This window comes from Lissotriton helveticus, chromosome 10 (assembly GCF_964261635.1).
Source record: "Lissotriton helveticus chromosome 10, aLisHel1.1, whole genome shotgun sequence".
Taxonomy (NCBI): Eukaryota; Metazoa; Chordata; class Amphibia; order Caudata; family Salamandridae; genus Lissotriton; species Lissotriton helveticus.
This window is the reverse complement of record NC_136071.1, coordinates 351,006,695-351,032,821: the sequence shown is the minus strand read 5'-3', so window position 1 is coordinate 351,032,821 and position 26,127 is coordinate 351,006,695. Positions and strand designations below refer to the sequence as shown.

The 26,127-nt window shown below is 41.8% G+C and overlaps 1 protein-coding gene across 1 annotated transcript in view; it reads left to right on the top strand.

The window, feature by feature from the left end:
- The window catches only part of NBEAL2 (neurobeachin like 2), a 682,983-nt gene that overhangs the window by 380,391 nt on the left and 276,465 nt on the right, over positions 1-26,127 (top strand). The window contains exons 4-6 of the mRNA XM_078662556.1: positions 15,035-15,116; positions 19,555-19,682; positions 21,218-21,300. Of these exons, the coding sequence (XP_078518682.1) occupies positions 15,035-15,116; positions 19,555-19,682; positions 21,218-21,300 (293 nt within the window). The remainder of the gene's footprint in view (positions 1-15,034; positions 15,117-19,554; positions 19,683-21,217; positions 21,301-26,127) is intronic.

Here is a 26,127-nt window from a genome sequence, read left to right as displayed (position 1 = left end):
TGCTGTCGGTTGTCTTCAATCTGGAATATCACTGCAAGGTCTTCAATTCGTGTGGTCTTGTTAAGTTATCTCAAGAAATGAGAGTCCACAAGAGCGGCATTTCAGTGTTTTGGAACAAAAATGAATCTTTCAGCTGAACTATTGGCATTCTCATTCATGACACCCTGGTAAATAAAGGTAATCAGGCTATTAGGTACATGTGTGGTTTCCCCAACCACAACTTCATCCTTTTTGCTACTTCACTGGCATTACTTCCTGTCCCCAACACTCCTCCGTTAATTGTTCTGACCAGATATTCATCTGAACAACTACCTCATTTAACTTGCTCTTTGTTTGCAAGTTTACTTTTCATTTAATACACCGTCTCTCTCGAGTTGTTTTTCTAATTGAATTGACTTTTTATGTACTTTACTCATCTCCTTTTACCACCCTATTAAGGTAGGCATTCACAAATACAGCAAAGTGATAAAAGCCTACTGGAGGTATCGTGGGATGCGGAGTGTGAGGAGGAATTACTAACTTTGTGCTTGACTGACGCTTTTGGAAAGGGGTTGTACTTGTTTACTGAGTTATTTCTGCAGCATTTCCTGTTTTCATTGATTTTGGTCTAGTAGAAAATAAATCCATTGCTCCCAGAAAATATCTGAGTCATACAGTACACAGATGTCAATATGTTGCTGCTAGTCACTGTAATTTGTGCACATACATTACAGTGATGTATGGCATGGAACCAACACCTACTGGTTGGCAGAGGAGGGTAGGTCCTGGCGAACAGATGTAGGGTTTTTTGGGTTTCCGCAGCAAGACGTGTCCCACTGCTTTCCCAAGGGGGTATCTCTATCCCTCCTGACGGGATGTCCTTCCTGCACCACAGCAGGTGCAGGTGAACTACTCTGGATTGGTTACCTGCAAGTATGTCTTGGTTCCAATCCGTAGTAAGGTAGGTACAGTTACCTGGACCTGAATAAATCCACTGACCCTGCTGGCACCTAGGCATGTAACATGTTTACCTTTTGAGCTATCTCAGTACATAAGTGCAACAGATAACCATGCTGTTTTTATTGTGTCAATGGCACCATCATATTAAATGCTACTTTGGCCTCCCTTAGACTCTTATAAATCACTTGAGCACCACCCTACACCAATACCCTCTCACTTGCATTCACCATACGGCTAGATCAGGGTTCTCCAAAGACAGTCCTGGAGGTACAAATCCATGCCTGATTTTTAGCATATCCCCATTTAGATAAATGTAGTTATCTTAAAAATCTGGCATAGATCTGGCCCTCCAGGACCGACTTTGGAGAACCCTGGGCTAGACCAAAAGATCTCCGCTAAAGAGCCCCCACTGAAGGGCCGTCAAGCCTTGCAGCGCCGGCTCTATGAGGAGTGCCCTACGATGAAGCATGACACCCTCCTGGGTGTGTGAGGGCATTCAGATCTGATCACAGGGATTCCCCCGGGTCCTTCTGATCAGTTCTTCGGATCCATCCTCAAGCATTTCCTCCCTCCAGAGAACTGCATCCCCTTTTTGTGCTAAATGGAAACATTTGTATCTGGAACAAAATCTAAAAACTGTCTATGAAGCATTTCAGAAGAGAACAATAAAAGAAAATACTTGAAGCTTCTACTTAACCGCATCAACGCGGTGCAGATTTCCGCGGTGCGCTGAAGATTTCAAAAACCCGCGGTTCATGACGAGCTCAGCTCGTCATGAGCATACGAGAGGTGTACCTCATGACGAGCTGAGCTCGTCCTGAGCGTCGAAGGGGTTAAGAAACACGTGTTCTGTATACACTACACCGAAAAATCAGAGAAACCACTAACGCAGTAAAATATAAACATGTCAAATTGGTAAAATAAGGACATTCACTTTTATTTGTATAGTTTTCAGTCCATCTTTGTGCAGAACTACCAAGTATCCCATGTACTGTATCACACAATGAGCCTGTTCTGGCTTTCTAGCCAATGAAACATTGTATTGTGGGTTTCATAGTTTGTTTTTACCTATGTGTTTTAGCTGAAAAATACCAGAATGCAAAGTACAGCTGGCCAAAACACTTAGCACTGGCTGAAGATGCCACCCTTGACATTGGGCATGTGGACATGTTCCTTCTGTTATACATCTCCTTATAGTCCGGTTGGAACGAAGGCTGCAGCAGGCGCTGAAGCACCCCAACATAATCTGGGGGCTGTTTGGAAAGGGGCAATAGTGAGACCTTTTCAAATGTGTTTCTTTGAATATCAACTGTGTGTTTCTAGGCATCAAAGGTAATTGTCATTGAGTAAAATCACAATAAGAACCACCGACAAACCGATATGTTCCTATCCGCAGATATATGTTTGCAGTGGGTTACAAAGTAGGAGCATATATTAACTTGAACCCTAGTGACACCCTTGCGGTGATCATGGAAAACTGAAATGAGGACACGTGAAAAAGGTGCCCTGACACTAACCGAAGTAAAGGAAATCTCTGGCAACCTTTCTAAACTTTACACATTTTACAAAATAAGACACATTGGTCCTCAAAGTGTTTGAAAGTTGCGAGCAAGCACATTTTTAAGGACCCCTCAATAATCAAACCAACAAGTCTGAACTTTTACTTTTCATTTTTTCGTCATTAAAATGACTTTTTATTCTTTAAAGGCAGCCTGAGCTGGTCTATGTCTGGTGTACACAGTGGCGGCTCCTCCACTAATACAGAGGAGCGTCACACCACTGCTCCTTGAGCCGTGCAAAATAAAAATAAAATGATAATAACAAGAGGTTATCATAATTTAATTTTTCTTTGTTCCAGCCAGGTTGGGTGGGACGGGGCTGGCTGGTCGCAGATGGAGCAGGAGTGGTTTGCACTCCCTCCCTACGTTGCACGATGGCCTGACCGGCCCTCTAGGGGCGGGCAAACTGTCATGCGCACTTGGCATGTTCTCCATTGGGCTGTGTTGCACAGCCCTGTGGAGAACATTCCCAGCCTCCCTAGGCACAGCCAGGGTGGCCAAACAGGCCGCTCAGACCAATCATGATGCTGCTCAGGCAGCGTCAGGATTGGCTGGGAGAGTCCGTAAGCCTTGGTGCTTCCGGTGATTGCAGCATACGGAGGAGAGGCGTTCGGAATCGGGAGAGTCGTGCATATAAAATATCAAGGACTTTGGTTCTCTCCATCCATAGCCACATCCACATCTCTCAACTTCGTCAAAAGAGTACAGTTGTGAGGTGAGGTGAAACACTGAGGTGGAAAGAAACTCTGTGGTGAAACTCTGAGGTGGAAAGAAACTCTGTGGTGAAACTCTGAGGTGGGGTGGAACACTGAGGTAGAGTGGAACACTGAGGTGAAACTCTGAGGTGGGTGGAACACTGAGGTGGAACTCGGAGGTGGCCTGGAACACTGAGGTGGGCTGGAACACTGAGGTGGAACTCTGAGGTGGGTGCAACACTGTGGTAGGACTGTGAGGTTGGGTGGATCACTGAAGCGGAACTCTGAGGTGTGGTGGGGTGGATCACAGGTGTGGTGGAACACTGAGTTTGAACTTTGAATTGGGGTGGCAATCTCAGGTGAGATGGAACACTGAGGTAGGGTGAGCAATATAAGGAACAAAGCTCTGGGTAACTACGCGTCATCCAATACAGAGCTAGGAAGAGCAGTTTCAAGTGTGAGCAGAGTTCGGAGTCACTCTCGATATCGAGATACTGTCTGTGGGGTACCTGACGATAATGGTAACTACAGAGCTTTGCATAAGTCTTTGACATCAAGAACAGAGCTCTGAGTGAGGCTCGGTATTAACAAGAGTGGATATTCGAGCCAAAATGGGAACTAAGAATCGAGTTCTCATTGATGTTGTGAATAACCAAGACCAAAGCTCCACAGTAGCACTAATCTGGGTACTATTGAGAAAATCGAGATGTTACTGAGTTTGAGTGTTTTAAGGTTTTCTGAGTTCAGACTTTGTTGTGCTGATGTATATGGCCTCCAGACAAGTGTGAAACACCTTAAATTAACCAGTGTAGATGATGGTACAGGCTGCTAACAGTCCAGCATGTAGGGACCAAATTACACTTTAATTGTACTTATTCAACCTATTCACTTCATGGTTAATAATACATCTGTTTGTTTATGGTTCATTATCATTTATTTACTGATCATCTTCATTACCCATGGTCCACCTCCTCATCACTGTCACTTACATATTGGACCCGTTGTACTTTAACATGTTCTGTGGGATTGCCTGACCTGTTTATCCTTGTGCATGGCAGTGGCTGCAGAGATACGATTACTTGAGAAAAGTTATGAAGTCTTCATGTACCTTGGAAAATATAGTATTGCTAATCATCCTTTCCCATGAAGTTTGCAATGTTTATGGGTTACAAAATTCTAGTTTTTTGTGGACATCAAGCAATGGACGTTAGGACAATAAGCCACTTCATGGAAGGTTTTCAGCCCTGGCTCTTAAAGGGAGGCAGTGTCATCCCATGTCTTTATAGACAGAAACCTCCTGCCCCAGTGAGATGCTTGCCTCCGACAGGTGCTTCATAAACAAGAATAAAGGGACAAAACTGATCCTTGGGGACCTCATGGGTACACCTTTTACTAAGCAGCTTTGGTGCAAATAATGCTTTACATGCAATACAGTGGACTCAATACGGACTTGTCGATGGGCCGAGTCAAAGTTGCTTAGGACCTTATTACGAGTACAGTGGTCCTGGGACCGCTGTACTCGTGGTGGCAGTCTGACTGCGTGTTATGATAGTGGCGGTAGGACCGCCACAAGACCGCTGCCGCGAAAAGGGTGGTAAAAATGCAGGTGGCCCCCAGGCAAATTTGCCTGTGGGGGTGCATGCGGGGGGGGGGGGGCAGGCACATGCTGTGTCCTCTTAGAATTGCTCCGTCGTCGGCGCACTGTGTGGTATGTACGACATGGTGCATGGCACACAGTGCACAATAGTGCTGTATTCGCCATCACAGCAGCAGTATGTTGTTTAGGCTCTCCTATGAGCCTAACATACCCACTGCCGTGACACCGTTGCATCTCCCGCCTGCCCCGAATTCAAGTCATAATCCAGTGGGCGGGTTTACCACTGGTTTGTCGGTCTTCCTGGGATAATAATGCCCTTAGTTTTTATGTACTCTTATCAAATATTACAAATAGTAGACAGTTGCTACGGGTGGTTTTCATTGATCAGAAGTAGCTCCCACTATAGGAAAGGTTGAATATCTCTCTTGTAGTGTTCAGCCTGAATTTCCAATCCCAAATCCACAGAACCAATTGCTGCCAAGCCCTCTCAGCTTCGAGGCTTCTAAAATTAGCTGCAGAAGTTATTTTTGAGATCGGGATGGAGCAGGAAAAAACATGCGGCTGCACTTATGGCAACCTTCATGTCAGGAACCACTGTCTGCAGGATCAAAAAGGAGCTCTCAGAATTATTCACAATCTTCCTCCCCAAATCTTCTGCAGTGTTTGTGGGAGGAGGGCAATTGGAGGGAAATCATGGAATGACTCCTCTAGCCATAGACTTGCTAGAACATCTACCCTCTCCATGCTGCTGATACCAGATCTCCTTACAGAAGTGATGGAGCATGGCTTTTGACTGGAAGCAGATAGATCTCACCCTGTACTCAAACACCATCTGAAAATGCCTGTTGGCTGATATGAAACACTAGCAAAATGGTATGTTGTGACTTAGTCTACATGAATATTGTCCTCCCCTTGAATATACACCGTCATTAGGTGAAGCAAATGTGCCATTGACCATGAACAAATGGAGCTAGCCAGATAGGAGAGAGATTTGCTTCTTGTTCTTCTTTGACAACTTATGTAGTATTGCACTACTTGGTTGTCTTTTCTTTTAAGGGATGGGTTCTCCACAATATACTGAGCAAACCACTAAAGATTGTACCATATCTCTGCCAACTCTCCGACTGTCCCCAAAAGTTGTTTATTTCCATCAAATCTAGAGTTGCACCCCACTCCCAGAGGCTTGCGTCTGTGGAGATATTCAAGGGAAGAGGACTCTACTTTGGACCTTCTTTCTGTAGGTTCTTTGGCACCAGCTACCACTGGAAACCTTAAATCATCTCTAATGGGACAGGTACCAACTGGATGGCATCTTGGGACACTGGAGACGGACACTGGAGACCAGTGATCGAACAAGTGATTGCCCATAGGTTTTCGATGGTTTCAAGCCCATGAACAACCACTGCCATGGAGCCATTAACACTTCTACTGTTAACCAGAGATGAGCTGAAGCTTTTGGGAAAATTAGTTGATGAGATAATTGTGCAATTTCAATCTTCTCTGAAAGAAACACTCGCCCCTTTCCATGTGTCGAAAAGGGCTCTGCTGCTCTATGATTTTTGAAGATTTATTAGGAAACCCAGGGGCTCCAAGACTTGACACTCTCTCATCCCCATCTTCTTAGCATTAAAAACCAACAAAAAAAACAGACAAATCATATCATATTTTCATATCTAACCAATCGTAGAGATATGAAAATATCTGAGCCCCCTCCAACTACAAAGCTGCACCTACTTGAGCCAAAATCTTATCTTCTTGAAGACCAATTGGGACGATGAGAGTCTGAAATGAAGAGCTATGAACTTAATGAGCTGATTCCACTTCAAAGATGGCAGGTATCTTTGGCTGTATGGATGTATTGGCACGTGAAAGTAAGCATCCTGTATGTCTACGGTTATCAAAAACTCTTCTTTCAAAATTAAAGGGAATAACTATCTTTGAGGTGAGCATCTTGAATGGAACATACTGGACAGATTTGTTCAGTATCTTTAAATCTAGGTTTGGCCCATAGTGTCTATTTACATTTGGAACTAGAAAAGAACTGAATAGAAGCCTTGATACAACTCTGCTTCAGGACTGACTCTATCACTCCCTTGTTTAGCAGGTATTTGATCTCTGCTAACATGGCTTTCTTCTTGAGTTTGACATATGGTAACTGAGTTCATATCAACCAAGGTTTAGAAAGAGGACGGTTGCATTCCATTCCATATCACTCCTTGTGACGAATAGGACACAATAGTCTTTTACATATTTTTCCCACTGAGGAAAAAATTATTGTATTGCTTCTTCCCCACCCCCCTTCACCACACACACACAAATGCATTGGTAGTCAGGATTTTTGAGTTTTTTTTGCTGATTATGAGAGGTCTGTAGTCAGGACTTTTCCTACATTGCAGCCCCCAATCTTAAACCCGGTGACAAAAGGATTGTCTTCCCTCTTGTAACCCTTATATTGATTTCTTTTAAAGAGTATTAAAGGTTGCAACATCTTATTTTCCTCTGGTGACTTGTGAACTAAATCATTCAGTTGTGAATCAAATAGCGTATTGCCCCAAAATGGAAGTTTTTGAACTAGACAGCCCTCTGAAGGGGCCAACTTCCACAATTTTAGCGGCAGAAGTCTTCTTCCTGATATTCCTGTACCCACAGATGTAGAAGAGGGCCATAACATATTAAACAATACATCACACAGGAGCTGGGATAAATGTTCCATACTCCCTAAAATACCTGCAGTGTTATTCCCCTCCTGAAGATAGTCGAAAACCAAATGTAAGTCTTTTAGTAAGGACTGGGCCCACATATGCTTCATAGGTTGCCACCCTCAAAGGAAAAATAAGAGCCTGATTATAATCCTTAATAATCTTTCAACGTTTTTGTCTATTGCATCCGGCAAGGTGGATTCTTCGGATGCTAAAGAAGATGAAGATGCCATACTCGCCCAATTGAATTCCCTTACAGCATCTGTGGAAAGGTTGTTTAAGAATCCTTCACTGGCCATCTTTTTGACAGAAATCATGAAAAAAAATTATTTATCAATACCGTTCCACTCTTCAAGTACCATGGGCCAGATGTAGGTCGCCAAATACCGGTCGGCAACGGCCGATTTCGGCCGTTACCGACCGGTATTTGGGATTTGACATGTAGGTGGCCTTAATGTTACAGAATCGGTATATTTACGGATTCGGTAAATTTACAGAATCGGTAAAATACCGAATCGGTAAATTTACCAATTCTGTAAATCAATATGTAGGTGGCACTGTAATCAGTGCCACAGGCCCTTACCGAATCGTTATTTACCATGGAATAGTATTCCATGGTAAATAACGAATTCCAGTGTACATGCACATCTGTGCATGTACACCTGTGCCATGTGGCACACAGACATGCCCTAAGGGCATGTATGTGTGTCACATGGCACACAAGCCAGAAACAGGGGTGCAACAGGGTGTCAAAGTGACACCCTGTCCCCCTTGTAAAATCGGTAATTTTACCGATTCGGTAATTACCGAATCGGTATTTGCTATTGAATCCTATGGGCTTCAATGCCCATAGGAATCAATGGCAAATACTGATTCGGTAATTACCGAATCGGTAATTACCGAATCTTACCGATTCGGTATTTTTACCAAATTTTTTACCTACATAGCAATTACCGATTAGTAAATACCGAATCGGTAAAATTCGGTATTTACCATTCGGTAATTTGCTATTACCTACATCTAGGCCCATATTCCTTACCACTTCATTAACAGCAAGTTATCCAACATAGGTGCATTGTACTGGGCTAAGAAGCCATCCTGCACCACCTTCTTAGATGGAAACCCAACACACTTCTGATTTGCAAACGGGGACCTTGAACATACTTCTCCTTTGTGCCTGCTACTTGATCATCATAATCCCCATAATCATTATTTGTATTTTTGTTAAAGATTCCACCAAATCTTTACTCACTGCATCAGTGATGATGGCCTATATCTCAACCCTACTGATAGTAAGTACTTCACCCTCCTGCTGTTCTTCCATAGAGGATGTATTGCCGTGTTTTGTGAATATTTTCTCACCTCTATTATGTCCGCACGACCAAACAGAAGGCTCAAGAAGTCTGGTTCTAGTTTATTTACCGTCTTGGTAACAAGAATCTCTTCTCGTGAGATTTTTGACAGTCGTGTCTGCCTTCTTCTATAAGTGTGCCCAAGCGGACGCCTCCCAGAAGGGGAACACTCCTGCAGTTGGTTGAATGATCACATGGCACACTGTGGCCACTGCCCATTGCATCCCGCCTCACCTAAGGCACCTGGATCGGTAGTGCGAAACACGTCGAGGCACTTTGCAAAACCCTGGTGCCCCCTACAGCAGGACACTCTGCAAGTAAACATCTTACCAGTTAGAGGCGCCCCAAAAGCAAAGCACAGGGTGTGTGCAAAGGTTCCAAGGGCTGGAGGCCTGCACTGCGGCATTGGACACAGTGACACAGGATTTGCAGACCTTTAAGAACAGTATTATTGTGAGGACAAGATTGAAAGGATGGTCAATCTCCAGAGGAGCATCCTTCTTTGGATTCTAGGTATACATTGCATTTCCAAAGGGTCAGTACTGGTGGAGACTTCCAGTGTGTAGGCAGACCTGTAGACGGTGTGCACAGCTGTTTGTCTTTCCGCCCCAAGAAAACTGATGACCCTACAGTGGGTGCTGGACTAATGGCTTCTCTAAAGACATTGGACTAGAGAGAAAATTCATAGACAGCCACTAAAGTGCAGATGACTCTCCAGGATGGGTGCTGCCTCCTGTTCTTCCCAGACCTCAGCACGAGCACATTAACCAGCAAAAGGAAGCTTGTCTCTATCAAGAAAGAGGCATTAGGTTGGCTTTAAAGACATGTTGTAGAGCAGGGGTCTCCAATCAGTAGCTTGTGAGCTACTGTAGCTCTTGAGCTAACTGAGTAGCTCACCTGTGTGCAGCCCAGCTTATTAAATTAGAAAGATTTTGCTTGGTTGAATTATTATACATATAAAGAAATTTAAATTATACTGCACTAATAATATTAGTAGCTGTTATTCTGTTTTATTGAACATAAGTAGCTCTCACTACAGAAAAGGTTGGAGACCCCTGCTGTAGAGTAATGGTAAGCATTACACGTAAATAACATGTATTTGTTTGGAAACAAAGAAATATAGAATAATAATAGTGTAGGTTAAAAGGTAAACAACAGTTGCACAGTCAAGCCAGACCTAAAAATCCAGGTAATGTAATGACTGCCCTCCTCCCTTCTGTGCTGCTGCCATAGAAAAACACCATAAATGATCTAGTTATCTAAGACACTTTAACAGCATTACACTGGCATGTCTGTGCCCTGGAAGTCAGGCAGCTGGATCAATAAACAGACTGATCACAGCTGTTGGAGGGCAAGCACTTTTTTGCGGCAGCAGACAACTTTTGCCCTATCAAAACATGTACTCGTGGCTCGCAACATGTGGGTGGAGCCAAAGTCCCTCTCTATTGATGCTCACATAATTGTCTGGCGAAAACTGCACTGTCAAGCCAGGTCATAAAAACAGGTGTTAAGGGGCCTGACTAACTCACTGAATTATCAAGCGTGCCTGGAAGTGTAGCAGGGAGGGAAGCGTTACCTATTTTTACAACTTGTATCAGCTGAGGCGTTTTTAAACAACTTACCAGATAACTCTGGTATGCCTGAGGGTTTTTTTTTGGTTTGCTGAGACATTGGTTATTGTGGGTGGGTCTACTGCAGTAACAGGCTGGTGGGTTCTCTTACTAGGGAGTCGGTGCAGACCGGGAGAGTTCTCTATGGTAAGAATAGTTGAATGCTTTCATTCTTTGTCTCTGTGTTATTCTCTTTCCTCCCAAGTGGGGTCCTTGAGGCCTGGAGTTTAGGTTTCTGAATGGTATATGGGCTATAGTTGGCTTATTGAGCCTAAGATGTGTTTGTGTCTCAAGGGGGCAATGCTGCGTCAGTTTGACTTTCTGTCTGGTACAGTATGTAACTTGCCCTCTGTTATTACTGTAATAAACATATTTGAACCTAAACGAAAAACAGACAAAAAAATAGGAGGAAAGTCGACATTTCCAACCTCTTAGTGTCTGACTTCGGTAGGCTGAGCCATGTATAAGTTACAATTCTATGAATAAGAACGCATTGGCACAGGCCCAATCATATACAATTTGCTTTTCAAGTAATAAGGTACACATTAGTCTGTATGCCAAACACGGCTAATCGTGCCCCCCAGGCAGGGTAGATTTTACATACCTGTATACCTTTGTTTAGCATATACATAATTATAATCATAAACAATTATGTGCAAGAAACTAAACCAAGTCATGAACAGGTTCTGCAGGCAGACGAAGCACCCATGGTAAGGAAGCCACAAAAAGGCTACAGTGCACTGCTTACCAACCAGTGATACACACCAACAAAGACAAACCATACCTAGATTTTAATTTGACCGAAACGGGGAAGGAAGCACTTACTTCTCTAAACTAGAATTAAGGTATCCTAATCAAACCAACCGACAAGGGAGTGGAATTGTTACTCAAAATAGAGAAGACTGTGAGTCGGCGCTCGTCTGGTCAGACAGATTATTGCACTTACAGGGATATGTTTACATACAAATAACTGTCGACATAGATGTAGTATTTTATATAAGGAGGATTTTATTTTAAACATCTGTTTTTACTTCACTTCACCCTGTTTTTCACTCACTGGTCATTACGCTGTATTTTCTTAAACAAACAATATGTGTTGACTTGTTCGCGTGTCATCATTATATGTTTTTACCCTCCATACATACTAACTTGCTGTAGCAGTACTATGATTGATAATGCTTGCATTTCCAACAAAGGGCAACGACACGGTTCTGCCCTTGCTCTTTTTTTCTTTTCTTTTCATTGAAAGGTACAGTTTATTGATGTTCTCTCGCAGTAAGTAACCACTGAATAATGCAGATTATTAACTCCTTTGCGACCACAGTCTTGCCTTTGAAATGTACAACAACAACCTTACGTATAGGTATTGTCAATGCTTTTTGAGGAAAAGCCACCAACGAGGTCCTTGGAAGCTCTTTTGTTTGCCTTATCATGCTTGAATTGTTTATTTAAAATAATGATGTTCCCTTTAAAATGGGACAACCGAGCCACAGCAGCAGCAGCTCTTCTGGGTGGCCCTCCATCACCCTCTCTTAGCTTCAGTGGAAAGTGAAAAAGGCTACTTTGACCAGCCTTCCATTAAAACATTAATAAATAACAATTTGAAGCCCTTCGTCACAAACCATTTTTTGATATTTTTTCCAAAATATTTTTCACTTCCAGTGAACTGGTGTTAGGAATTGTCAACTTGATTATTTTTTATTAACCTGAACTGAAACAATCTGATGGGATTTGAATATGAAATGTCACAGTTTCCGTAGAAGCAAATTAATGTGTGTAAGCGACAGGATGATAGCCTGAGTAGAATGTATGACGTTACAACGAATTCCGTTGCAACGCATGCCTTTACCACGCATGCGTTACAACGGAATTCGTTTTCCACGCATAACCTTTACCTCGAATACTTGCGTGGTGACGTCATACGTCGTTAAGAGGAAACAGATTTTTTTTCCGATTTCTCTTAAACTACGCTGATTATCTTCATATCCCGACGTGACTTCTGGTGAGTTTTTTTTTGGGGGGGGGGGGAGACCCCCCCAAGCCCCCCAATTTTTTACTTTTTACCTTTACCACATATGCCTTTACTACAAATCTCGTAGTAAAGGTATGCGTGGTAAAGGCTTTAGTAGTAACCACGCATGCGTTGTACTGCATGCGTGGTTAAGGATTTCGTGGAAACGGCTTCGTTGTAGTGGCCGTTTCCCCCTGAGTAATGATGGCAAAGAAGATAACTGGTTGGTACTCGAGAGAACAGAAACAAGTGGGATCTTATTTCATTCTTAATGCCTATCATTGCTTGAAACACAAGTGGATTGGGTGGGTACATCTGACTGGTAGCTACCCAGGCTATTGGTTACTAGCAGATCAGGCAATCTTCCCACAGTTGATTACAGCACTACATGCAGGTCACACCCTTCCCTTGAAATCACCAGTTAGGTAGGCAGACCTAAGAACAGTTCAAATGTACTGGACGAAGACTTCAAGATGAAAATGGAGAAAACTTGAAATGTAATCAGTCGCCTTGCCCACTGCGCCTCTGCTGATCTATACGCGTAGGACTTCTTTCACTTGGGAGCATTTTCTCCAGACTAGGACATGGAACATTCTGAGAGTTGAGTAGATGAGGCCCGACGAGAAGCACTGTGAGAGTGATCTGAGGTTTTGTAAGGAATATTTATTCACCAGATAAAGTGAAGTAGTCATGTAATCAAGTCATACCAGGGTGTGATGTCTACTCAGCATTCCAAAAGCTGCGACTACACCACCCCGCTAAGCATGGTGCAGCCCTTTTCCACCCACCATCCACCCAGATGAGCAGTTTGACCCAGCACCTTCCATCCGTCTGGTTTTCTCAGTGCCAAGATGCTCCTTGGAGTGATAGACGCGTTATATAAAAGCAACATTACATTACAGGTATACAAAAAATAAATACAGCAAAGGACTGCCAGATCTCCTGCGTATGTTACTGTGTTACCCTGACCTAGCTCCCATTATCTAGTTTATGACTTGTACTTTTCAAGAGTGTGTTGGTTTGGTTCCCATTAGCTTATTACTTAAAAGCTGCTGTTTGGTTTCAGTACCAGGCTAGGATACCATGAATCACAAAGGGAGTGTTTTCCTATCCCACATTGTCATCTCGTTCTAAATCTCCTGTTCAACTACAAAAACAGGGGCAGCCTTAGGCATGTGCAAGCTGTGTACCTGCACAGGGCCACCAAACCCCAGGGGCCACCACGCCAAGATATATCCTTAATATAATAATCCTCTGAAGATGGATACATATGTGCGTGGCGGCCCCTGGCAGGGATTTGGCGGCCTCCGGCTCTGTTCCACTTCTGAACACCCTGACCCCCCCTCTTCACTGGCCTCCGAGCTCCGCCCCGCCAGGACCCCCTTTTCCGGGGCCCCCTACCTACGCTTGCTGCCCAGGGCCGCCATGAGCCTAGAGCCGCGCCTGACCCCAATGACACACATCGTAAATCCTGCCTTCCAGTGGGTTGTGTACCATCTTTTTTAATATGGCTGCCTAAAGACTGGCAGTGGCAGGCCTCCATCTTTGATAAAGTCTGATTGGAATTGTCCCGCACTAGCCTAAATCCTTACTTTACACCCCAGTAATCATGATAGCCCTAGAAACCTCTGTCTCTCTTGTCCTAGGGGCATGGTGTGCCAGATCAGTGTCTCACCTTTATCATATCCACACACCTGTCCGGTTGACCAGAAAATTAAATGTTGAGAAAATAAGAGTTGATCATTGTGCATGCGGAGAACGGGATGTGAATGACCTTACAAGTAAAATCGATATATGTAAATATTTTGTGTACACTGGGCCTATTTTTTGATGGGATAGCTCAGTCTCTAAGAAGAAGGAAGAATCATTTCTGAAAACTGCAATCAACGACCATTAATGTCAGAACTCTTGTAATCAGGATGGCAGACATCACTCCTGGTTGTCCAGGCAGCCATCTGCAAATGGTATTCCCTCTGCTAAAGTGGTTTGTCCATCCATAAAACATTTTATGACACTTTTGTTTCCTAAGACGTAGTCTTGAAGTTTCGGCATGGCGCGCTCTGGTACGCATGCGCATGCTGATCGTGCCTTAATATTGATGGTTAAAATAGTAATAATATTATTGATAATAGTAACAACAATTAAAATGCTATGAAAAATTGGAGCACAGAGAGTGGTGAAATTCCATTTATCACATGCACACCAAAAGCTGAATTGTCTTTTGTCTTTTAAATAACAGGTTTTATTGTCATAAATCTAGGTGTTGTCATAAATGTAGGTGTTTTGAAGCGAACAGCTTTTTCCTGGCACCTTCATGCGTAGTTGTGTATTGTTTTTTTTCGCAGTCCTTATTTTATTCTTTAATTTGCTTTGTTGTAATTTATAATAACCTCTTCTTCTTGAGTGTGGGTAGTTGTTCAGAATTATTAGTTTTAGGTCTCAAAACCACGCCTTCGCATCTCTGGCAGTCAACACTGCTACAGAACATCAGTGTGTGGGGATTTTTGTAGCTTGAAATCTCAATCGGGCCAGCAGACCCCTGAATACTTGTGTTGTTTTCTTTCTTTAACAGAAATTTGGAGAATGTGGAGGGGGATCGCACACCGTTTTTCATTTTTGAAGTTATTAACGTGCTTTCGGCTTCTACATCCAGGGTGAGTATTGGGGTGTTACCCGCACCCACTTTCATACTCTCACAGTTTGTGCAATGCTGCGCTTGAGAGCTGGAGGGCACTGCTGCATGCTTGAAATTGTGATGTCAACTGTTATTTGGAAGTGAAGTGGATTGTGGAAGAGTGTAAGATGGTCTTGCCTAGGGCCGGACTGGCCGTAGCAGGCACAGGGCATTTCCCTGGGAGGCTGGAAGGGTTGTGCTGGTTTTGTTACTGGGATCTGGTTTTGCAGCCGTGCTGCAATATCGACCCCCAGTAAAAAAAAAAGCAGCAAGCAAGCGTTTACAGCCATCAGGGCTAGCCAGTGCTTCCCTAGAGGCTGGTCTGACAACATTGCCAGGGCTGCTTTGGGTTCTTAGTCCTGCCTCGTTTTGTTAAGCTGTGCACCTTCCGCTTCAGAAAATGAAACAAGCATTGGCAAGGCCAGTAGGCCTGGCCTGGGCAAACTGGGGCAATGGTTATTTATTTATTTTTTATTTCAAGCAAATACAGCAAAAATAAAAATAAATTAAAAAACGGTATCTGTCTAACTGTGGTGCCTATATTCTTGAAATGAAAAAAAAGATCAACACTAACTAAAGCCTATAACAAGGATATGCTCTAGCCCCAATGCTCTTCAACCTATATATGACAGATATGTCCACATCACTGAATAGTACAAACAGAATTCCCCCCAAAAATAGGAACAACCAAGATTACAATACGCTGATGATATAGTTCTTGATAATTCAAAAATAGGAATCCAGAGAGCCCTCAACGTCCTCCATACCTACAAATGACAACTAAGATGGTAGTTAATACTTTGAAGACAAAAGAGGTCTCGTTTGGAAGGACATGCAAATCAATAGTCACTGGTCGCTTGGTCCCTTGAAAATAACAGGAGCAAAATAGTATAATTATTTGAGAACTTGGCTGTCGGCAAATGGGAACTTAAAACCCACCTGAATCATCTTAAAGATAAGGCTGCACTAATTATCAACAGACTTTGCCAATTGAATGCCTTCCTCGAAATAAAAGACCTTTCCAGCACCAATTCGAAAAGTGCTCAGGGCCACATTACCATCCGCCCTCACCAATGGTAGTGAGGCTTTCCCTGGACTTTTCATCATCAAAAACATGGAAAAACTACATCTAAAAGCCTACAAAAGAGTGTTTAGGCTGCCACACTACACCAGGGGATCACTGTCATAGATACATCTCGGCCATGCACGGCACTTTAAAATTTGTCCTTCAAAATATATTCAAAACCAAAAATAGCCCCTGGGGAACATATTTAATGGCATCAGCAGATGCCCTCCAAATTGACTTAAGTGTATTAAATTCTCCATTGCTTCTTCACACAGTAGTGAATTACATACTGAAGAAACAGACAAGATTCCTTTCGAAACTTGCTGAAAATATCAAGGCTATCTCATTTTCACAAGCCTTGGCAGCCTCGTATTACAACGAACACCAGGTCGGGCTAAAACCACAGCCATACCTTAGTTGTTTAATTTGGAAAGCTTGCGGCACTCTAAATGTGGCTGCCAGGATGATCACACCACAAATTAAAGACTTTAATTCAAACTGGTTGATCCTTTCGAATATAGCGAAGTGCAGGCTGTGTGACTACAAACTTGAATCTTTCCCTCACTTACTTTGCTGCTGCCCGTCACTACTCCACTCCAGGCAGATGTTACTAAAGCCAATCTTTCTAAACCATGGCTTAAGGACCTGCAGTGATGTCACGACCTGGATATTTACCACAGCGGTCCCCTTGGAACCGGCCTAAATCCGCAAATACTTCAAGGTGGTGCAGGATCAGCTTAAAGGAACCCACTTAAGTGCAGTGATGATCACTGATCAATAAAAGGCACATGGCACTTGGTTTTATTTTCCAGCAGATCCCAATAATATGATCCTTCATGTGATGACTGCTGACTGTAAAACACACATTTTATCTTTTTGATATCACAAGATCGTGATGGACATATGCCACTCAAGCTCTATTAATTTCAATGCACAGTGCACTGCACTTTGACTAAATGGCAATTGACTTTAAACAATTTTATTAATAACAAGTTAACCATAATAATTTTATATCCCTTGTCTCCCCGAATTCAATTTCTTTTAATGTAGGTTCAATGTGCTATATTGTTAAGGTCTTAATTAATCTAGTCTTGAAGTGAAAATGTTAAATTTAAATAAAATAACCATTGCATAAAATTTTAATAGGACTGTGCGGGGGCTTACTAGCAATATAAATCCTTTTAGTTACAATGCACATCACAGGAAAATATGATTTTTATTGATCTAAGAAAGGTAATATGGGCCTGGAAATATTGTAACTAAAACGCATAGTTTAAATACATAAGGATGACTAATACAATGATAAAGATTGGAAAGCAAAAAAAGCATTGAAAAGTAAATTATTGGCCTACCAGTCCTTGCACTGAAGAGCACAATCTTTTACACAGGTATGTGCATGTGATCAAACCCCATGCTTTTTGCCATGATTGGCAGTAGCCAAATGAGAATAACAATTGACCAATGGACGAAGAGAGCTGGCCTAAAGCCCCTTTCTGTATGAATGCATGCATGTATTTTTTATTTATTCATTATTTAATTACAAGGCTAGAAAGACCGCTAAAGCTGTCTCTAGACCACATAAAAATGGACTGTTTCAGAACTCATGCCATATTCATAGACTTTATCCAGTACGTGAGTTAATTTCTTGAAGGCTATAGCTCTAATGTACAGCTGACCTCTAGAGGCCGATTCATGCAATAAAAATATGTATTATGATTCATTTAAAAGAGTTGCATTCTGGGTATTCTGTGCCACCATCACTCTGCAATCTTTTCTGGCTTGTGGATTAAGCAGAAGTTGCAGAAGTGATCCAAACTTCTCCCTGGACAGAGAACTAAATGAGACTATTATCCCAGTTTTGGTCTGATGTCAGAGACAAGGAACATTCCCTACAAACCTGTCCTATCCAATCAGAGCACAAAGACAGTGGTCTTTTCTCCTGTAGCCAGAAGCCCCGCCCTGTTTCCTAATATCCTGCCTTATTCCCACCTGCAGAATAATGGCAGCGTCTATCTGCGTGGTTTATCTCTCTCTTTTCTTCATGTGCCATTAGCACATTGAAGAGGCTGTAAATGAGTCCTGTTTGTTGGTTCAGATGTGAGGCATCAGCCTATTTCAGATCTGCAACTTCCAAGTACGGAAAGAAGACGAAAAAGAGAGGGGGGTGGGACATGGTCCGGATTGCCGTGGAGAATCTTGCTAATCCATGAGGGGGAAATATAATCTGTGTACCTACTTCTGTGCTTGTAATCTAAGCACATGGGTGGATGGCAGTGCCCACCACTTGAGAGCCAAGACACCCGATTAGGAATCTCTAACAGAGGCTGCCAGTCCCCAGCATTCAGCAAAATCCACACACTCACTTCAAAGACACTTAGCAATTTACAGTTCGAATGGCAGGGTGCACTTCCAGCCCAGGATAGTGCCTTCCTCTCCCTGGGTAATAAACTCTGAGGTGTCCACCGTGGAGTTCCATAACATTATGAAGGAACTCAGCCTTAGGGTTCCTTCCTCTATAATGGTTATGGAACTCTTCAGTAACTTGCAGCCTCCTTCTAATGTATGGCAGGGGAGACTTTATCACTAATTTATTAATTTGTGGTTTGTGAATTCAAGAAAATGACAATCGGTTACGTGCATAGTTTGCAAGTATCATGTGAACGCCAAAAGTGTACTCGGTTTTGCAGATGTCTTACCATGCTTTTAGCAACGAAAAATCTAGTTTTATTATGTGACTGAACTTCAAGAGACTAGAACGAAATTACCGGTTTACTTATGTACAGTGCTTAATATTGCCAATTTAACAATTTGGTCAAGTGGGGAACAGGGAATGAGAATTTGGTTGTTGTTGAGAAGTCAGGAGACCAGAAACTAGTGGAATTGTTTATTCTGAAAATACTTCAGTGCCTTGACCAACCCCTCAGCTTGCGTTCCGTTACAAACAAAATCTGAACCCCCACTCAAAAGGCACGAGTGAGATAAGGCAATAGGCACAAGATCTGGAGAACCAGGGAAGAAAAAGGTAACATGAACCAAGAAAGGGATACACCTAAGAAGAATGAATAAGATAGAAAGACCCCAATACAACTGTTCTTCTTGTTTGAGAGCCATCAACTTTGCTCCTGTATTCCCTTTGAAGTACAGTCCGCAATCCTGCTATACAAATAGATTTCAGTATGTTGACGTACAAAGTCACACATAGTTAATTTGTAGCGGAAGAAGGATTTATACATTTCAGATGCATACAGTTGGTCACTTTTAAACATAAAACAAGAAGGGGTGCGTAGTCGCGTTTTGGGAGGTACATTGCAGTGTATGTGACAGTCTTAATTCTTTTTATTCTGTACGGCAGTTGAAAGAGCACAGCCATAAAGAGGGCTTCCCGCCATTGTCTCAGTTTGAGAACATCGCCATCTATGCATTGCACCTGTGCGAGTGCCTGTTTGATCCCTACCAGACGTGGAGACGGCAGCTCACTGGGTAAGTGTGTGAAACGGGTGGGGTTTGTTGTTGTATAGCACACACTTTGGACTGAATCACTTCCAGCGGTTTCTGTGAATGTTAGAATGTGGGCACGGTCCTCAGTATAGACGCAGAATGAAATTGATACTTGTATACCGCACTACTCACCCGCAAGGGTCTCAAGGCGCTTGTACGAATACCGCTGTGGAACCCATCCTGACTTTCCCTGTGAGGTGTCCACTCCTGGGCACCCCCAAGGTGGCGGCCAGGCATCCTTAGCGTTGTGGGGGCCGTTGTGGAGATTAAGCAAGCTATTGCCCAGAGTTGCAGAGTGGGACTCCATGATTGGAATAGGCACGAGGCGAGAATTATCAGGTCCGTGGAATTTTGAGCCCAAGACCCGCTGAGGCAGGGAATTGAACCCTGGTCACGGGCTAGACCTCTGCATCAGGGTCTGCCGCTCTAACCATTGAGCCACACTTCTCCACTAAGTGTGGCTCAATGGTTAGAAGTGGAAGTGGAAGAGAAGTGGAACAGAACAAGATTACACAAACTGTCCACCTTTGGTTGTCCATAGCGAAACTAGATTCAGAAAGAAGTGAGCCTTTGACATAATCACTAAAATGATGAAAAAATAGACATATTTCACTGTACTACAGTCATCTTCAAAATTAACCCACATTTTTCTGGCACAATTATCCTTCTTTCTGAATTTGGGAGTTGCATGTCTAACACCATGACCCACCCCCTTATTTTAGTAAATCTGTCAAAATGCACAGGGACTGTTGGTTTCATTTAAACAAAGCACGGTTGTAGTAGTAGTGACAATGCACACAATTTTACCTCTGGGACATTACATGACCTTGAGCTCAACTGATGTCCAAAGAAATGGCATGACACGCACCTTGACTCTGCTACAACCACTTGAGAATCCTAAAACAATTCTTAAATGAATCCACAGCTTGGACATTTTACCTAAGCATTGAGTGGCAGATATATAATTTACAAATGGAAGTGTCGGGTCCATGGCTTCATTCTCTGGTGACCCTTAGATGGCTTCCACCCCATTAGTTATCGTACCAGAGAATTTCTGACCATGACACTTTGTTGGTTCTTTCCGGATGGGAAAATTCAGAAAAAATGCCTTTATCCCCACTCCAATGGTTGTTAGAGACCCAGTGGATCACCTGTTAGCGGACTATGTAAAAGAGGGAAAACCCCGATTGGGGGAAGGCAGGCAGGCGGGGGAAGTTCACAATTGCAGTCTGTACATTTTGTCCATGAGATGTTCTTTCTGCTGGGATGTCTGTTATTTCCACCTGAATCATATAGAATTGATGGGAGATCTTTTTTCACCTCATACATCTCAAAAGGCTGATCTGTGAAGATAGCGACGGGTGAACGGACTATCCCCAGCTCAATGCACTTCTTCGGTGTTGTCCATAGGGCGCATTCTTGGTCATGGATGCAACAGGAATGCTGTTCCTTGATAGTCACAGTTCCTCTTGCACTTCCTGCTGCTAACATAGCCCTGTCTCTTTTTATTTTTCCAGGGAAATTGTGAGCATGAAAGAGAGGAACAAATACAAGTTTGTACCAGCTATTCTTCCAAAACAATTTAGCACTTACTTCCAAGGTAAGCATGAAACTAAAACCGAAATATTGTACGTCTGCCTTTTGCAGAACACCCCTGAAAGCTAAGCGGCAGTGTGTATTAGTGAACCTGAAATTTACCAACATACAGATGGCTTTGAAATAAAAGTTGAGTCTGGGTTTGATGGATGCACAGTGGGCTTCCTTCTGGGCTCGTTGGGCAGATGGATCTTCAGCCCACTTGTCCTGGAAAACAGTCACAAGCATTCACAACACAGGTATCTTATAGGTACATCTATGATTTGCTGCTTTGGTAAGTTTCTGCTCCTGGGTAGTGTACCAAACCCCAATGTTTCCAAATATTTTGTCTTCTATAACTGCCTGTAAAATCTATGTTTAAAAAAAATATATATTTGGTAACCTATTATGCAAAATCAATGGTTTGCCCCGATGAAAAAATACATTTTGGGTTGAAAACGCTTCAAAGCCCTGCTCAGAAGGTTGGACTTGCATGATACACTTATTTGCTTGGTGCATTGCATGAGCGTCATTTATAGGTCGTCAATGGTCGCTGGCATACATACCCCTTGTGACCCCTGGCACCGTATTTGCGCCCACTAGCGTCAGCAGTGGCAAAATCAGTGCCAGGCACAGAAGCCGCTCGTCCTTGATGACGTTGGTGGGGGCCTCACTTTTCTCGTTTTTTGTCAATTTTTTATTACACTAATATTGAATAAGATTACATTATTCACTATTAGTTTATTTAAAAATGAAGTACAAATAGCTGGAATATGACTTTCCCTGACAGCTGAGGTAAGTAAAAATATTTTTTGCAGGCAGAGTGAGTGTATGTGTGAGTGTGTGTGTGTGTGTGTGTGTTTGTGAATGCATGTGTATGTATAGTAATATGTATATGTGAGTGAAAGTGAAGGCCAAGGGGCATGTGAAGTAACTTCCACTACCCCTGGCATTTTGGCGAATTGACGTCCATGGTGCAGTGTGGGCAACTCCTGTGGTTTGATGGTTTCAAGTTCCTCTTTTTTCAAGAAAAGTAGTTTTCATGACCATTAAGAAGGTTCAGTTTCAGTGCAGTGTTTTCACTGATATGATACTCCATTTGCTAGCCTGATGCTTTTTGCTACCCTCTCTGCTGATTATAGCATTTCAGTGACACTCCCTGAGGTAACTATGCTGCTGGGCGAATATCCTAGCAATCTTTAACTAGTACTTTCATCATCATTAGATGGTCACTACTGTATTCATAGTATGTACTCTGACCTTTGTTCACTAGCATTAGTTCCTCTTTAGCTATGTTCATAACAATGTACAAATACAGTTTATATATTGGAATTCTTTAGTCACTATATAATAGCTACAGAGGAACCTCATGAAAAGCAAGTAATAACTCTCAAGATAGGTATTAGTTAAAAATTCGAAATAATTGTTTTTGTCAATGACTCAACATTTATTAATTAAAAAATTTGCATATCTAAAAAACATGATATTTTGTACACAAAGACAATAGGACAAATAAAAAAATCATACGCAATAATGTGAAAGGATACTATATATAAGGACTACCTAATATACCTATACAAACACATAACTAAAAATGACAATTATATTTCATAAATCATATTATATTAAAAACTCAGATTAATTGTTACTAAGCATTTCAAACAAAGTGGCATGACATCATATAGTCTCTCGACGCGCGTTTCGGCGTTCCAACAAACGCCTTCTTCAGGAGCCACACAAGTACACTAAAATGTGCATAAAAAAAAAAAAAAAAAAAGCATATATAAGCACATGTTATCAAAAACCTTCAACATACTCCACAGTTTATTCTAAACTATTTACAATTTTATCAAATTATTACTCTTGTGTACTACTTCCATTTTTACTCAAAATCCAAAAAACAGGAATCATTTAACTTTTTTAATTATGATAAGACATTTTAACCTTTATGCAATTTTAACCATATATACAAAATTTCATGTCCTCTTTTCAAATGTAGCCATCTATCTCCAACAACTCATACATTGGATAAATCCACGCACAGATTCATATTCACAAAATTACTTTTTGAGCAGTTGCTAGGCGGGTTAACTACAGGGGTGGTTTAATTAGGATGTTAAATTCAAACCACAACCAAAGGGGTGGTAAATTTTTAAAAAGAATTATTTTCTTGGGGGGCATACATACCCCTTTCCCTTAAACCAATCTCCAAGTACTCTGTTTCCTAGAAACGATACTTCCCCTTATTTTTTGTGTATCTATCAGTATCTCAACTGTTACTTGAAAACATTCTATAATGGCAATCGCTCTATACGGTTAAAACAAGCTGGTATTCATTTAGAAATGGCTAATGCTTGATGCACTGAATACAAATTATCCAACGACTGCTAGGTTAGCATGGTTTATAAATCCACCTGTATATACAGTACAGATTCAGGAAAACGCGTTCTCCTTTTCCTTAATTAATTATGATACACCGTCCAAACTAAACCACATTTCAGGATAGGGGCGCTTACCAAATTTAAAAATTCCCGGTTAATACGAGAGATTTCCTTAGATATGTAGTTCGTCTCTCGTATACTGATGAACAACCGGAGGTTTCTATAGATATTCTAGCTGTTAATGAAACAAATATCATTGTAATTACTTCCTGATATCTATTTATTTCAACCATCAGCTTCGCTTTTACAGGAATGTTAGTTGCACTTACTTTCATTTATTTAGCTGAAACATTGTCTCACCGCTTTTCAAGGTTTAGCCAATTTCAAGGACGTTTTACGATACAATGTCCTCTCCACTACTGAAAAGATGAAACGAAAGAAACCATTTTCACTCTTTCAAAGGGCCTATCTTATTCCAAACTCTTTTAGATTTTGTGAAGAGGTTACTTATACTTACAATATTTTATTTTGCTAGGCCGTATTTCAGTTATCAATGGAGTTTAAAAATGATTATCAGGGACTCTCATGATACACGGCGGGAACATGCAGGCGTAAATTCCTGTATTAGGCTTGCCTGTCGGGTAGGTCCTTAAATCCGGATATATACCGCTATTCCCTAAAAAAACATATAAAACAATCCTATTAAATATTCCCTTTATTTTATCTGTTCCAAGCTACCCACATCTAATCTACATGGCGCCTGGCGTTTTCTTTAATGTTCTTACCCGAAAAACGGATGATTCAAGGGCTCGGCGGGGCTGCCAGATTTTCTAAGACGGCGTCTCCCGACCGTTATGTCTGATGCTAGCTGCGCAACACAGACCAGTCTCTTTTATTGAGCTTTCCCGCGCGCAAAGGAATCAAATCGGTCCATGTGACCCAATCAGCCAATAGGCCGTTGCTGGTTGTCACTGTGTTTTAAAGTGATAGTCTTATCCGGAAGATTACTATATTTCGGAACCCGTATCTGAGGGATTCAAACGGTAGGCGATTGTGGTCAATCTGTTTTAAAGCGACAGTACTCTCTAGATGGTCGCTGTAATATAGAATCCATATATAAGGGATTCCAACAATACATCTAATGCCATCTTTTCCTATGTTTAGTAGTGTGTCATTCGCAACTGAATTAGTTTATGACAATCTACTGCGGAGGTTATATAAAAATAAGATATCACAGCCTACATTAACCATAATTATCCCAAAAGAAGGAAAAATGTAAATAAAAATTAATTACCTTACCAACCTATATTAGCAACACTTTTCATATATAAAAACTCCACAATACTTGACGTATTGATTATTTAAAAAAATTAACAGCTACAAGCTCTAGATTAATATTGAGTCCCTATATAATGGCATTTTCCCAAGGGATATCGCAGTTCAATCCTATCTTGTGAGTATTAAAAACAAATATCCAGAAGACTTCTCTTTTCTTCCTAATGGCGCATCCTCCTTTACTATCAGGTGTTCTTATCTTTTCGAGGATACGCCATTTGAAGTCCTCAGGTTTGTGGTTGCTCTCTAAAAAGTGTTTGACTAGGGGAGCTGTAAGTTTCTGAGTTCTCACAGCAGATCTATGCTCTGTCATGCGTGTTTGGACAGATCTGCTGGTCTCTCCAACATAACCCAAGCCACACGGGCATATCAGGAAGTAAACTACATTTGTAGTTTTGCAGTTCCAAATGTCGTTTTCTCTCGCTGTATATCCATTATGTGTGAAGGATTCCCCACTGATAACACTGGTACAGGATTTACAAGAGGAGCATTTCACAGTTCCTCGTACTGGAATATTGGTCAGCAGAGATCTTTGATTCAAAATTCTATTTGACGATTTAGAATTGAATCTAGAGTGGACAATCTTATCTTTCAAATTTCTGTTTCTTTTATAGGCGAACATTGGTTTAGATAGCTTGCAATGGGAAGTGGGATTGCAGTTTAAAACATGCCAATTAGCATTAATTATCTGGCGTACACGTTCATTCAATGTTGAGTGTGTAGTTATACAGACCAATTGATCCTTTGACTTTTTTTCTTTGGGATTCAATAATGAATCCCGGTCAAAAAACCGAGCTCTCTTGTAGGAACTCCTAACTAATCTGTGGGGATAACCCCGTTCCAGGAATTTCTTACGCATCACTGCTGCCTGTTCGTCAAAGTCTACGAGGTTGGTGCAATTTCTACGCACTCTTAAAAATTGAGAAAAAGGAATGCTCTCACGTTGGTTTTTTGGATGAAAGCTATCAAAATGTAACAGCGTGTTACGAGCTGTACTTTTTACAAAAAGATCTACCTCCAATTTACTATTATTTTCACGAATCAGTAGGTCCAAGAATTCCACTTGGCTAGTACTGTGTTGGGCAGTAAATTGCAGGTTCGTGTCTGTCAGATTAATCCATTCTAAAAATTCCAAC